Below are 15460 nucleotides of genomic sequence, written 5' to 3'. Positions count from 1 at the left end.
CTTTGTTTCCAGTGAGTAAAGTTTTCATGGAAAAAAAAAAGTCTGAAATAACTTGCTTACCAAAAGGGAGAAAGCAAGCACTTTGATTAAAGAAAAGGTATTGACAAAAGGGGGCTTATCTGGTGACTCAGGCGGTAAAGAATCTGCCTGCAATGCGGGAAACCTGGGTTCGATCCCTGGGCTGGGAAGATGCCCTGGAGGAAGGCACGACAACCCACTCCAGTATTCTTGCCTGGAGAATCCCCATGGACGGAGGAGCCTGGCGGGCTACAGTCCATGGGGTTGCAAAGAGCCGGACACGAGTGAGTGACTAAGCGCACAATGACAAAAGGAAGTTTCCAATGAATTCTAAAATTGGTGGGAGATAGAAAAACCCTGTATACATACTAAAAGAAACAGTCCACTGCGAAAGAACAGACTTTCACTGAGGTTTCTGGGTTATGTTCAATCCTATCAAAGATCTATTAATTACTGGCTTCTGAAAATATCCACCTTATCTGCAAAGTAAAAGCAATGAGACTTTCATCTACAGTTCCAAATACTGCTTTTTATTTTTCAAGTGCTTTAAAACCTACTGAATTTATATAATATTGACCTAAAAGGCAATAGAAATAATAGAATTGATTTTAAAATTTCCATCACCTGCTGTTTCATTTTTATTTCATTTTTTAAACTTGGACTTAAAATAACACCTCAAGAAATTCAAACATCTTTACATCTCCTCAAATTCTCATCACAACACAAAGCAACTTTTAGAAATAATTTCTAAAGAACTCATTAAAATTACAGCAAGACTTTGCATGGTAAAGAGACGTAAAACTCAAAAGAGAATACCCTTGCTGAGACTGACTGAGGAAACAAAAAGTAAAAGGGACAGCTTTTTTATATCTGGTCCATCTTTTAGAAGTTCTGACTAACAACGGCATCTTTTTATGAAATAGCCAGCACTGCTTCATAATATGAAAAGATGACTATGTCTTTAGGTTAAAATGCTAAAAAGAACATTATTCCCCTTCGGCAGTGTTGAAATGATACTCAGATGTTACTGGAAGGCAAACTGCCTGAAAAATCTGTTGTGCGTCTTATAAGTCAGATAAAACATTAAGAACATCATCCACTCTAAGACTACTTACTTACCAGAATTTTTCACTAAGGAAAGTGGTGAAAGTGTTCACCAAACACCTTTAACAGAACAGACAGTCCTCTCCATGAGATGGTTTTTGTTCCACAGAAAGAAAAATGGTCCATGATCCCTTTCCCACTGACCCTCAGGTGATCTGTTTTCCAGAGCCTGCTCCTCACAATACTCCAAAGTGGGAAGCAGATCCTTGGAGAGAAGTGTTGGATTCCCAGCTCACCACACGTGGGCCAAGGCAGGTAAGCAAGAGGGACCTCAGTGTCTGTGGGCACTGTCACTGCTCCACTCAATATACATCTCATAGACCTTCCTAGTACTGGCAGATGAGTCATCATTAGTAACCTAATAAAAACCCAAGCATTTACCCAAATCTAATCACTCTCACCTTTTTCGCTACTGCTACTGCCCTAGATCAAACACCTATTCTCTTGCCTGCCACATCCTGCTGCATCTCCTGTTGCCCCTTAAAAGTCCATCCACCAGTGGTAAGTGGTGTTTTTAAAAAATACATCAGGTCAGGACTTCCCTGGCAGTCGAGAGGTTAAGAATCCACCTGCCAATGCAGGAAACCAGAGTTCAACCCTCGGTCTGGGAAGATCCCACGTGCCTGGGAGCAACTAAGCCCGTGTGCCACAACTACTGAACCCGCGCGCCGCAACTATTGAAGCCTCTGCGCCCACAGCCTGTGCGCCACAACGAGAAGCCACCACAATGAGAAGCTGGTCCACCGCAACCCAGAGTAGACCCTGCTCTTGGCAACTAGAGAAAAGCCCAGACAGCAACGAAGACCCAGCCAAAATAAATAAATAAAACGTTTAAGTAAAAGGATTTACATTGCATATTAAAAAAAAAAAAAAACTACATCAGATCATATCTTTCCTCTGCTTTAAAACCTTCCAAAGGCTTTGCTGTCACATGTGAATTGAAATCCAAACTCTTTCCCGGGGCACCTAAGACTTGCCTGAGAGGGCACTGCCTTCCCTCCAATCTCACTTACCTCTCTCGCTCTTGGACTAAGATCTAGACCACATGGTCTTTCTTTTCTGTTCTGGAAACTCACCAAGTTCACTGTCATCTCAGAGCCTCTGCATGTGCTATTTCTGCCATCCAGAACACTGCCCTCCCTTTCCCAAGGCTGGGTCTTTCCTATAATCCAAGTCTTAACTCAGGTCACCCCCTCACATCCTTTGCGAATGAAGGACCACTGCTGCTGTATTCTGTACTCTGATTTTCTTTCACTACCTGAAATTCTTACTTATCTGCTGACTCTGCTGGCTGTCTCCTTTCCCACTACCACCACTAAGTACTCCAGCTTCATGAGAGCAGAAACCCTATCTTTCTGTACCTCAGTATCTACAGTGCCCCGCACGGTCACAGGACCCAAGAAAGGGTTGATGAATGGTTAGAATTCACAATTATTCTTTAGTCATTATGTATTTTCTCAAATAGATACTAAAAGTACAGCTACTATGTTCCAAGCAACTGTGATTTTCTTTGAATGGTGTCCGAAATTAGAGAACAAAATGTTTTCAACTCATATCATTAACAAAAAGCTAATTTCTTAATTCTTTTTCAAAATCTTCCAACTAAGAAAGTCATTGACAAAATGAGCAAATGGAACACACAGCTCACTGAAAAGTAAGATAAGTAACTCCTAAATATATATAAAGATGCACATTTTTTACTCAAGGACAAAACAAAGTAAACTACTAGACCATTTTTCACCTCCCAGCATCAGTTCAGTTCAGTCACTCATTCACGTCCGACTCCTTGCAAACCCATGGACTACAGCACATCATACTTCCCTGTCCATCACCAATCCCTGGAGCTTGCTCAAACTCATGTCCATTGAGTCGATGATGCCATCCAACCATCTCATCCTCTGTTGTCCCCTTTTCCTCTGTCCTTCAAACTTTCCCAGCATCAGGGTCTTTTCTAATGAGTCAGTTCTTTGCATCAGGTGGCCAAAGTATTAGAGCTTTAGCTTCAGCATGAGCCCTTCCAATGAATATTCAGGACTGATTTCCTTTAGGATTGACTAGTTTAATCTCCTTGCAGTCCAAGGGACTCTCAAGAGTCTTCTCCAATACCATAGTTCAAAAGCATCAATGCTTTGGTGCTCAGTTTTCTTTATGGTCCAACTCTCACATCCATACATGACTACTTGAAAAACCATAGCTTTGACTAGATAGACCTTTGTCAGCAAAGTAATGTCTCTGCTTTTTAATATGCTGTCTAGGTTGGTCATAGCTTTTCTTCCAAGCACCAGGTGTCTTTTCATTTCAAGGCTGCAGTCACCATCTGAAGTGATTTTGGAGGCCAAGAAAATTAAGTCTGTTATTGTTCCCATTGTTTCCACATCTATTTGCCATGAAGTAATGGGACTGGATGCCATGATCTTCACTTTTTGAATGTTGAGTTTTAAGCCAGCTTTTTCACTCTCCTCTTTAACTTTGCTCTTTCACTTTCATCAAGCGGCTCTTCAGTTCTTCTTCGCTTTCTGCCCTACGGTGTCATCTGCATATCTGAGGTTATTGATATTTCTCCCGGCAATCTTGATTCCAGCCTGTGTTTCATCCAGCCTGATTACATGATGTACTCTGCATATAAGTTAAATAAGCAAGGTGACTATATACAGCCTTGACATACTCCTTTTCCTCTTTGGAACCAGTCTGTTGTTCCATGTCTGGTTCTAATGTTGCTTCTTGATCTGCATACAGATTTCTCAAGAGGCAGGTCAGGTAGTCTGGTATTCCCATCTCTTTCAGAATTTTCCACAGTTTGTTGTGATCCACACAGTCAAAGGCTTTGGTGTAGTCAATAAAGTAGAACTAGATATTTTTCTGGAACTCTTTTGCTTTTTCTATGATCCAATAGATGTTGGCAACTTGATCTCTGGTTCCTCCACCTTTTTAAAATCCAGCTTGAACATCTGGAAGTTTTTGGTTCACATACTAAAGAAGTACGTCAAGGCTGTATATTGTCATCCTCCTTATTTAACTTATATGCAGAGTACATCATGAGAAATGGCTGGGGTGGATGAAACACAAGCTGGAATCAAAATTGCTGGGAGAAATATCAATAACCTCAGATATGCAGATGACACCACCCTTACGGCAGAAAGTGAAGAAGAACTAAAGAGCTTCTTGATGAAAGTGAAAGAGGAGAGTGAAAAAGTTGGCTTAAAGCTCAATATTCAGAAAAATAAGATCATGGCATCCAGTCCCATCATTTCATGGGAAATAGATGGGGAAACAGTGGAAACAGTGTCAGACTTTATTTTTTTTAGGCTCCAAAATCACTTCAGATGGTGACTGCAGTCATGAAATTAAAAGACGCTTACTCCTTGGAAGGAAGGTTATGACCAACCTAGACAGCATATTAAAGAGCAGAGACATTACTTTGTCAACAAAGGTCCGTCTAGTCAAGGCTATAGTTTTTCCAGTAGTCAAGTATGGATGTGAGAGTTGGACTACAAAGAAAGCTGAGCGCCGAAGAATTGATGCGTTTGAACTGTGGTGTTGGAGAAGACTCTTCAGAGTCCCTTGGACTGCAAGGAGATCCAACCAGTCCATCCTAAAGGAGATCAATCCTGAATATTCATTGGAAGGACTGACAGTGAAGCTGAAACTCCAATATTTTGGCCACCTGATGCGAAGAGCTGACTCACTTGAAAAGATCCTGATGTTGGGAAAGATTGAAGGTAGGAGGAGAAGGGGACTACAGAGGATGAGATGGTTAGATGGCATCACCAACTCAATGGAAGTGAGTATGGGTAAACTCCGGGAGTTGGTGATGGACAGGGAGGCCTGGCATGCTGCAGTTCATGGGGTCGCAAAGAGTCGGACACGACTGAGCGATTGAATTGAACTGTTGAAGCTTGGCTTGGAGAATTTTGAGCATTACTTTGCTAGCGTGTGAGATGAGTGCAATTGTGTGGTAGTTTGAGCATTCTTTGGCATTGCCTTTCTTTGGGATTGGAATGAAAACTGACCTTTTCCAGTCCTGTGGCCACTGCTGAGTTTTACAAATTTGCTGACATATTGAGTGAGCACTTTCACAGCATCATCTTTTAGGATTTGAAATAGCTCAACTGGAATTTCATCACCTCCACTATCTTTGTTCATAGTGATGCTTTCTAAGGCCCACTTGACTTCACATTCCAGGAGGTCTGGCTCTAGTCCAGTGATCACACCATCGTGGTTATCTGGGTCATGAAGATCTTTTTTGTATATTTCTTCTGTGTATTCTTGCCACCTCTTCTTAATATCTTCTGACCTTCTTAGGTCCATACCATTTCTGTCCTTTATTGTGCCCATCTTTGCATGAAATGTTCCCTTGATGTCTCTAATTTTCTTGATGAGATCTCTAGTCTTTCCCATTCTATTGTTTTCTCTATTTCTTTGCACCGATCACTATGGAAGGCCTTCTTATCTCCTTGCTATTCTTTGGAAGTCTGCATTCAAAAAGGTATAGCTTTCCTTTTCTCCTTTGCCTTTAGCTTCTCTGCATTCCTCAGCTATTTGTAAGGCCTCCTCAGACAACCACTTTGCTTTTTTGCATTTCTTTTTCTTGGCAATGGTCTTGATCACTGCCTCCTGCATGATGTCATGAACCTCTGTCCACAGTTCTTCAGGCACTCTGTCTATTAGACCTAATTCCTTGAATTTATTTGTTTCTTCCACTGTATAATCATAAGGGATTTGATTTAGGTCATACCTGAATGGTCTAGTGGTTTTCCCTACTTTCTTCAGTTTAAGTCTGAATTTGGCAATAAGGAGTTCATGATCTGAGCCATAGTTAGTTCCCAGTCTTGTTTTTGCTGACTGTATAGAGCCTCTCTATCTTTGGCTGCAAAGAATATAATCAATTTGATTTTGGTATTGACCATCTGGTGATGTCCTTGTGTAAAGTTGGCTCTTGTGTTGTTGGAAGAGGTTGTTTGCTATGATCAGTGCATTCTCTTGGTAAAACTCTGTTAGCCTTTGACCGGCTTCATTTTGAACTCCAAGGCCAAACTTGCCCGTTATTCCAGGTATCTCTTGACCTCCCAGCATGGTAAAGATCAAAAGTATAACACTTTGTAGAGGATGAAGAAACATGGTCTCTCACACATTGCTGGTAGGTATAAACTGATACAACCTTTTCTTAGAGCAATTTGGAATTTCTATTGAAAATGACAAAGTACAAAATATGGAGTACCAACAAGGACCTACTGTACAGCATAAGAAACTACATTCAACATCCTGTAATAACCTATAATGGAAAAGAATCTAAATATAAATATACAAATGAATCACTTTGCTATACACCTAAAACTAATACAACATTGTACAGCAATTATATTTAAATAAAAACTAAATATATATATATATATATATATACATATACATATAATAAAAAAAAGACAAGTGCAAATGCTGTTGGACCCAATGACAACTTTCAGGAATTTATCCTGTGGATATTCTTTCATGAAAGCAAAATAATGTACATGTACAAGGATATTCACTACAGCATTTCCTACAGACAAGGAACAATATTAACAGTAGAAAATTTCTAGGACATTCATACAATGGAATGTCACGCAGTTCCATAAAAAACTGGGCAGCTCTTTACAGACCGATACAGAATAATCCCCGTGACATGTTGGTGAGTTAAAAAAGCAGGTCATGACACTGTTCTCACACTGTTTTTTTTGTTGTTGTTTTAAATATATATGTGTTAGCTGTTCAGTCATGTTTGACTCTTTGCCACCCTGTGGACTGCAGCCCGCCAGGCTCCTCTGTCCATAGAATTCTCTAGGCAAGAATCCTGGAGTGGGTTACCATTCCCTTCTGCAGGAAATATATATGATATGCTTGTAAATACAGGGAATATATCTTCCATGACACACACACTGCTATAACTTTGGTTACATTTAGGGAAAAGAACTCCATGTTTGGGAAATGGAGAAACGCTTGCTTGTGTAGCTTCTGAACTTTAAATTATTATTTATATGATTTTTAACCACCCCCTTAAAAAAGCAATTTAAAAGGAGCATATTCATATATAAAAAGTTTTCAAATCATTGATTTGGAAGACATCTCAAGATTTCTTGCAAATAGATTGTGTGGTATTTCAAAACTTCAGAAAAATCTTTTTATTAAAGATATATTCTCATCCTTATTCATTTTACACAATAAGTACTTGATAAGTAATTATTCCTTGACTTAGGCTTTTTTCTCATTCTAGCACAGGATCTCATCTTCCTCAACTAAGAGTTCCACCACCTGAATGCCTCAGCCTGATTGCTCCCCACAGCTCCTCCAACTATGCAACTGAAGATATACTCCTGGAAGTTTCTACTTTAAAACACAAGATAAACAACAGATATTTACTGTGCCTGAATAATAATTTCTTCTAAAAGATGGTATCATAATAAATAGTATAAAAGACTTTAGATGCCTTCTAGGGCTTTCCATCTCATCTAGTTTGGGAGCTAAGACATGTTCATAAGAAAAAATAACTACCATGCTAGGAAGGATAATACAGCTGCCAAATAAGTTGCACGAGGAAGCAATGCCTCAATAAACTCAAGAAGAACCATCATATATACTAAGGCAGTCAGGAAAGGTTTCAAAAGGGAAATAGACTCTGATTTGGGCTTGATGAATGATCCAATTTCAATAGGCAAGGGACTGACTGCACAGTAAGGGATGCCCAGGTGGTTCAGGAACATGTGAGTAGACTGGTCTGGACAAATGGACCCTGCAGGTGGCAGAGAGTGGTCCCCAAGCTCCTGGAAATCCACTTACTCAGTCCCTGAGCCTGTATCCTCCCGATGCCCTGGATTTACTTTGTTTCTTCCTAATTCTCCCAGAGTTGTCATTTCATCTCCATTTTCACCACCTCAAAGCCATCCAAGTTCTTATTCCCTCCCTTTGCAAAAATCTCCAAACTCATCTTTCTGTTTCCACCCTCCGCCATCTCCAACTTTCAGTACACAATTCACAACATTTGTCACTTTATATGCATAATCCAGTCACCCTGAACCTGCCAACAGTTAACCACTGCCTGCAGAATAAAATTATTCTCCCTCTCATTCCAGGCCTTCTAACACTGCACTCACTGGCCCCCTCTCTCTCCATCACTGAATTCACACTCCATAAACATAATATTGGCTTCCCTGGTATCTCAGGTGGTAAAGAATCCACCTGCAATGCAGGAGACCCCAGTTCAATTCCTGATTGGGAAAATCCCCTGGAGAAGGGATAGGCTACCCACTCCAGTATTCATGGGCTTCCCTGGAGGCTCAGATGGTAAAGAATCTGCCTGCAATGAGGGAGACCTAGGTTTGATGACTGGGTTAGGAAAATCCCTTGGAGGAGGGCATGGCAACCCTACTCCAGTATTCTTGCCTGGAGAATCCCCATGGACAGAGGAGCCTGGCAGGCTACAGTCCATGGGGTCACAAACAGTTGGACCCGACTGAGCGACACAGCGCAGCACAGCACAAATGTAATATATAAACATGCCTAGGCCCTGGATGTTCCTACTAGCTGGACAAGTCTCCTTATTTTGTTCCCATATGGGGTACACAAGGTTGCACAGGTTTTGAACACTGTAGTCTATATAAATGATACCTTTCACCAGTGTTGGGCAGTGCACAACCTCAGCACCCTTCCTAAGATGGCTTGTTTGCATCGTTTCCCACCTTGAAGACCTTCTCAAAACTCAACTGTTGATCAATTGTGCCTCTGATCCTACATTGCCAACCTGACACTTTTTCCTCACCAAAAAGAAAGCTGCAATATTTGGAATACCAATAGCACCTTAAACACAGCAGATACTCAAAAGATGCTTGCAAATTACAATGAGTATTTTAACAAAGGCAGATTGTGATTAAATGTTAAAGAACCTTGGGGAATTCCCAGGCAGTCCAGTGGTTAGGACTCTGCATTCTCACTATTCAAACCTAGATAGCATATTGAAAAGCAGAGACATTACTTTGACAACAAAGGTCCGTCTAGTCAAGGCTACGGTTTTTCCAGTGGTCATGTACGGATGTGACAGTTGGACTGTGAAGAAAGCTGAGCGCTGAAGAATTGATGGTTTTGAACTGTGGTGTTGGAGAAGACTCTTGAGAGTCCCTTGGACTGCAAGGAGATCCAACCAGTCTATTCTAAAGGAGGTCAGTCCTGGGTGTTCTCTGGAAGGACTGATGCTAAAGCTGAAACTCCAGTACTTTGGCCACCTCATGCGAAGAGTTGATCCATTGGAAAAGACTCTGATGCTGGGAGGGACTGGGGGCAGGAGAAGAAGGGGACGACAAAGGATGAGATGGCTGGATGGCATCACCGACTCGATGGACGTGAGTTTGAGTGAACTCCAGGAGTTGGTGATGGACAGGGAGGCCTGGCATGCTGCGATTCATGGGGTCGCAAAGAGTTGGACGCGACTGAACTGAACTGAACTGAATCCCTCATTGGGGAACTAAAATCCCATAAGCCACTTGGTACAGCCAAACAGAACAAAATAAAAGGTAAGAACCTTCTCTTTTGGCCAAGAGAGAAGTTTTGACCTTATCTGGCAGATGCCAAATTTGGTCAAATGATCAGAATGATGTTTCAGACAAAAAGACTAATTTCAGCAACCACAAACAAACAGGATTTGAGACACTGTTCTCAAAGGACCACCTTAGCTCTCTGTTAGAGGAGGCCTGTGGGAAGCTCCCTCTGCGATGTGCAGCCTCAAGTAACTCAAGTCATCTTTCAGTTTATCTGTTTGGGATTACAGATAATGGTTTTCACATACCTACACTCAGAGTAAAGCTTAAAACTGGGCCATTAAGCCAAGAAAAACATTGTTTCTGCCTGAAATATCTGCGTATCTAGGAAACAGTTCTGACTTGAATAATTATATACATACATAAAATGCATATACACAAATTAAACATTTATCTTCCTCCTTCACTTCTTTTGCAGTCTTCCTCTTTTCCATCTGTCTCTTCCCTTTTTGGTTTCTTTCTCGTTCTCCCACTAAAATTATTATTCATGTCTCTCATTCCTTTCCAAGTCCCTCACCTTAATGATCTCCAGACTGCACTCCTCTCCTCCCCAGATGCCCTCCCTCCTCCCGAAATTATTACTCAAGTCATTTCACTGTTTTTGCTTATAAGGTGACTTAGCCAATTCCGTTCAATATTTATACTAATAACTCATTTCTCCGATTTCCTTTGCTGATGTACCTTGAACTTTCACTAACCTTAGAATTCTACAATTACTAGTGAATAATTTCAAGGCCAATCATTTTCCTATGGACCTCTGAAAGAATCAAGGATTCTTGATGTATTTAGATACATAAATTAATTTCATTCACTGATACAGTACCAAATAAATAATTCTTTCCTGTAAATCAAAAAACTCAGAACCTAATACATTAAACAAAATGTGTTTCCTAATGAATCTCCTTTCAAAGTATGTATCTTGGATTTTATGCCAAGGCAGCTTATCAGTAATGGACTCCATGGTCCCAGACAGTTTTGTGTCTGAGAATTAAATAAAAATCTTTACTCTCCAAAGGAAGAGTATTATATGGAAGTAACACACTCCAGTATCAGGCTCATAGTACCACTGGAACCATGCACATGTCTATGAGGAAAAGACTATCAGGCAAGCAACTGAATTTTTTAAATGAATGGAAGGGGAATTTTAAATTAGGATCTAAGGTAAAACACATGATACAATGATGTGTTTGTGCCCAAAGAGGCTGTCTCCCTTGAAAGTCCAACTTTCCTGTTTATTCCTCCCACCAAACATGCAAAATAAATTCACTAGTACTAAAAACAGAAGTATGTTATCACTACTGAAAAGTAAGCACCATCGAAGGAAAGATCAAAATATTTTTCTTTCATCCTAGTAAAGTGAAAAGAAAAACCACTAAATACTGTAATACTGTTTCTGGGTTTAGGGCAGTTTCCTTGTTTTTTTCCCCTCCCCAGCCTGAAGATCTTCTAGAAGTCACATTGGCACCAAATGGTGGACAGGTGCTTTACTAACTCCGTACTTGATAGGAAAAGAGAGAAAAGGGCACAGACATCCATTATTTAGAATCTATCGCTAAATTAATCTTCTTTATCACAATTCCATTACAATATATTATGCAGCGTGTACGTGTGGGCAGTGTACAGCCGACCGCACTCCATGATAACAAGGCTTCCTTTTTTCAAACACCATCAAAAATTGGCAGATAATTCAAACTGCTCTTAGTATTCAAGAATTTAACCTTGGGCTAACAACAGAAGTTCAGAGAAATCTAATTAACCGGTTCCTATTTGCTCGAAAGTAAACTACAAAGATGAGAGAGGCTTGTCATCTCTATCTGTCCCTCCCCAAGGCTGGCGATTCGCCCTCAAGAGGGGCGTCTAGTGTGCAGACCAGAGCCGGCTAGAGCTGGGGGAAGGCGGGGGCGGGGGGGCAACCCAACCCCCTGGCTGACCGCGCCTGGGGCCTCGCTGGGCCCAGAACCCAACTGAGCTCGGCATCCCAGAGGCAAACAGGACGGAGACTGGACCGACGGACGGGACGGACAGACGCGACAGGACGGACGTGACGGGCAGAGAAGCAGTGCATCCTACCCGGAGGGCTCCCTCCCAGGGCCGGCGGAGTACCTGCTCCGGTCATCCAGGCTGCGGTTGTCGGCCGCCGCGGCGCGCCAGTCGGGCAGTGTGCTGGCGCACAGCACCACCATGGACACGATCACGAACACCACCGACACGCTGGCCAAGATCTGCGCGGCCAGCGACGACGTGGGTTCCTCGAAGGTCCGCCGCATGCGCTCCAGCCAGCGCCGGGAAGGGGCGGCCTCGGCACGGCCCGGTCGCGTCTCGTCCCGGCCCAGCGCGCCCGGCTCTTCGGCGGTGTAGAAGGTGTAGGTATCGGACATGCGGTCGTCGAGGCGGCGCTGGCAGCAGTACTCTAGGTGCGCGCCCTCCAGGCCCCAGTAGATCATCTCGTTGTAGAAGGAGAGTTCGCACATCCGCGGCGCGAAGCGCAGCTTGCCGTGGCCTCGGACATAGAGAAGGATGAAGCCGAAGGCCTCCGAGTGCCGGTCGAAGAAGTACTCGTTGCGCTCGTGGTCATAGTCGTCGCACACCTCCAGCACGTCGCGCTCCGAGCGGCAGCCGTGCAGCCGGCTCACGCGCCGCAGCGGGAAGTCCTTCAGCAGCTCCCGGGACAGCGAGTACCGGGCGCCGCCCACGTTCAGCACCACCGAGGCCGCCCCGCTGCGCCCGAAGGTCATGGCTGGCTGCCCCGAAGCCCCCCAAGCCCGAGGGCGCCGCCGCCGCCCCCTCCGGCCGCCGCGCGGGGCCTGCCTGCGGATGGCGGAAGGGGGAGCGCGCCGTCGGGGCCCGCGGGCTGTCCGGCCGGCTCTCCCTCCGGGTTCCGCTGCTGCCCTTCGCTGGCCCGGGGGCCCCTGGCTCTAGCCTTCTCGGCAGCCCAGCGCAGCTGCTAGCGACGCTCCCTCCGCACGGCTGTCCCTGCAGGTGGCCGGGGAGCCCCCTCAGGAGCCAGCGCTGCGCCCCACTGGCCGAGAAAGAGGCTGCCAGCGCCGCCGCCCCTCGCGCCTGAGGGATGCTCCCTCCGAGGCCGGGGTGCCCTTTCAAGGCGGCGGCGCTGTTCCCCCCCGCCCCGGGGGCGTGCGCGCCGAGAAGAAGCGAGGGCGCTGGATGGCTCCGGGTCCCCGGCGCTCCCTCTGGCCACGGCTCCGGCAAGCGCCCCACCGCCGTCCAGAGGCAAGAGGCAAAGTGAGCGGGTTCGGAGGCGGCAGAGAGCCGGCCCCGAGAGGCGGGGGCGGGGCCTCCTCGCGGTTACCCCTCCTTGCCTCCTGGCTCCGCTCCGCTCACCTCCCTCCGCGCGCCGCCCTCCTCTTCCCACCCGAGCCCGCACCTCGCTCGGGCTGGGATTCCCCGGCGCCCCGCCCTGGACCTCGGGCTCCCCGCCTCGTGACGCCGTCCTCCCCCTCCGCTCTCGCCTGCAGTGGCCGGGAGGGGTCCGCGGAGCAGGGATGCGCCGAGCTTGGAGCCCCGAGTGGAAGGGGTAGAAAAGCCCCGCGCCTGAGGGTCTCAGTTCCCGCGTCCCTCCCCGGACCATCGGGATGACTTGGGGAGTCCCCAAGAGCCCTTTTAACGGCCCCCCTAAAGGAGGCTGCAGGAGGGTAAGAAGGAGTGAGGACTGGGGTGCAGGATTTGAGGGGCGGGGACGGACGGCTCTGGGAGAGCTTTTTCCAGAAACTCTCCGGAGCCCAGCTAGGTTTCTGAGACCGCCCCACAGGGTTTCTCAAGAGAAGGCACGCCAGCAATTCTTTTCTTGCCGACTTTGTTCCTTCCTCTCCCGGCGCGGAGACCCACGTACCGCGTGCTCCGAAGGCGGCCACACATCCCAGCACCCAGCTTCCGTGCCGCCTCTCTCGGAGGGGAGCGGCTCCAGCCCCCGCTTTCTGGGGCGCCGGTCCTAAGAGAGCGCCTAAGCTTAGCGCCCCTGGACCCCCTTGTGACGCTCCCTGTAGAGTGGGATGAAAGTCTGGGGAGAATTGTCTTGCCACTGGCAAGAACAGAATTTTGCCTGATCTTCGTCTGCATCCTCCTTTTCATGTCTTAATTTCTCCTGTGCACCTCCGAGCTGGCTGCAGCACCGGCCCTCGAGCTTGAAGAGCCCTTTCAGGCTCTGCGAAGGGTACTTCCCTGGGCACTGCTCGATGCCCTGGGAGTGGGCTCCACTGGGCAGGGATTATTTTAAACTGCTCCAAGCAATTCACACGACCTCCGGCACAGGCAGCCCTGCTCGAGCAGTACCCGCCAGAGGCGAAACAGGTGAGTTGTAAGGCTAACTGTTAAATGCAAAATATACGAAAAGAAAAATTAAGAGTGTGGTGGGGTGAGGTGGGATGCGGTGATCTGGCTTCGGAGTACACCAGCTGGTTACTGGGAAGCGTTTTACTTTGCCCTTCACTTTTCATAATTGTGTAGGGTTATCTAGTGCCCACTAGAGGTCACCAGAAAGAGTCGTGTTGCTCTGATTCTAGTGTGGAGTCTTAGCGAAAAAGCAGACACCTAAAAATTGGAGTGCTCACAAAGTAAAATCATTTTGGGTGGTTTTTTGTGCCCTATTTTTTTTAATTGAAGCATACTTGATTTTTAATGTTCCAGGTGTACAGCGAAGTGATTCAGATATATAGAGATAAATATGTAGAGACACTATATACAATTTTCCAATTTTTTTCCATTAAAAGTATTTTCAAGATATTGAATATAGTTCCTTGTTGGGTGATTTCTTAAAGAATGCAAATCTCTATAAATTTTTTATATCTAGACTTGATAATTTATCTTAAAAGCATTTAATGTAACTAAAAACTCAAAAATGGGAGTTGTTTACTTGCTAAGCTGCTACTAAACTAGGAAAACATCCTGAAGGAAATGTTTCAAGACAGAATCAAAAGAAGTGATGGCCATGAACTGGCAGAGAAAGAGCAGAGCATGTCTAATAGCAAAATCACAGGTGTGGAGGATTAAAGCCTGAAAGAAAGCTAATGCATCGGTTGGCTGAACGCATGGGGATCTCCACTACCAGAAGTCAGCTTTCATCCAGGAAGCTAATGGGATCCCTGAAGCTTTTAAGAATAGAACTGACTTGATCTCAGGAAAAGTCATTTGCCCCTTAGGTTGTTCTAAGGAGGAGGCACTTCTGCAGCCAAGAAGTGGGAACCCCACCCCTGAATCTCTGTAGATAAGAAAGGGTTCATTTCTGAGAAACCCTGAAACCAAGGACTCAGCACAGCTTGGAAATGGATTTGTTCTAGAATATGAGGATGAAGAAAAGTTTGCTGCTGCTAGTGGAGTGAAGAGACTGGCTTCACACCAGCAAGAGCTGATTCCTCAGGGAGTCGTTAAAAATACTTTCTAGAAGCTGTACAGGCAACAGAACACAGAACAACTATTTTGTTGATTATTTGCTTCAACATTACTATATTTATTTCCAATGTTCTCTATCTAAAATCCCTTTAAAGTCTGTTGATAGGACCAGTCGAAGAAATATCATATTTTAAATTACATTTGAGCTTAGAAAACCAATTAATTTGATGACAGTATAATTTGTGTCTCCTAGGTATACTTTCATGAAATATCTTAGAGAGATAGGTTTAAATCACTTCATTTGTTTCAAGAGTAATATTCTTATTTGATTTTAATATCGTCAACTGCTACTGCAGCAACAATAACCCAAGTCATTTTCTTAAACAAAGAAAACAATAAGATGCAGAAATGATTGGCTTGTCTCAATATAATCT

General features: G+C 44.7%; 1 protein-coding gene across 2 annotated transcripts in view; it reads right to left on the bottom strand.

Annotated features, from left to right (window-relative positions):
- KCNG3 (potassium voltage-gated channel modifier subfamily G member 3) overlaps positions 1-12418 on the bottom strand; it is a 50665-nt gene extending 38247 nt beyond the window's left edge. The window contains exon 1 of one of the 2 annotated variants that reach the window (XM_068985645.1): positions 11754-12418. In XM_068985645.1, the coding sequence (XP_068841746.1) occupies positions 11754-12418 (665 nt within the window). The remainder of the gene's footprint in view (positions 1-11753) is intronic. The other variant, XM_068985652.1, reaches the window with a different exon arrangement.
- Positions 12419-15460: the final 3042 nt, after the last annotated feature.

Source organism: Capricornis sumatraensis, chromosome 1, assembly GCF_032405125.1.
Source record: "Capricornis sumatraensis isolate serow.1 chromosome 1, serow.2, whole genome shotgun sequence".
Taxonomy (NCBI): Eukaryota; Metazoa; Chordata; class Mammalia; order Artiodactyla; family Bovidae; genus Capricornis; species Capricornis sumatraensis.
The sequence above is the reverse complement of the archived record's forward strand: the minus strand, read 5'-3'. Positions and strand labels throughout refer to the sequence as shown.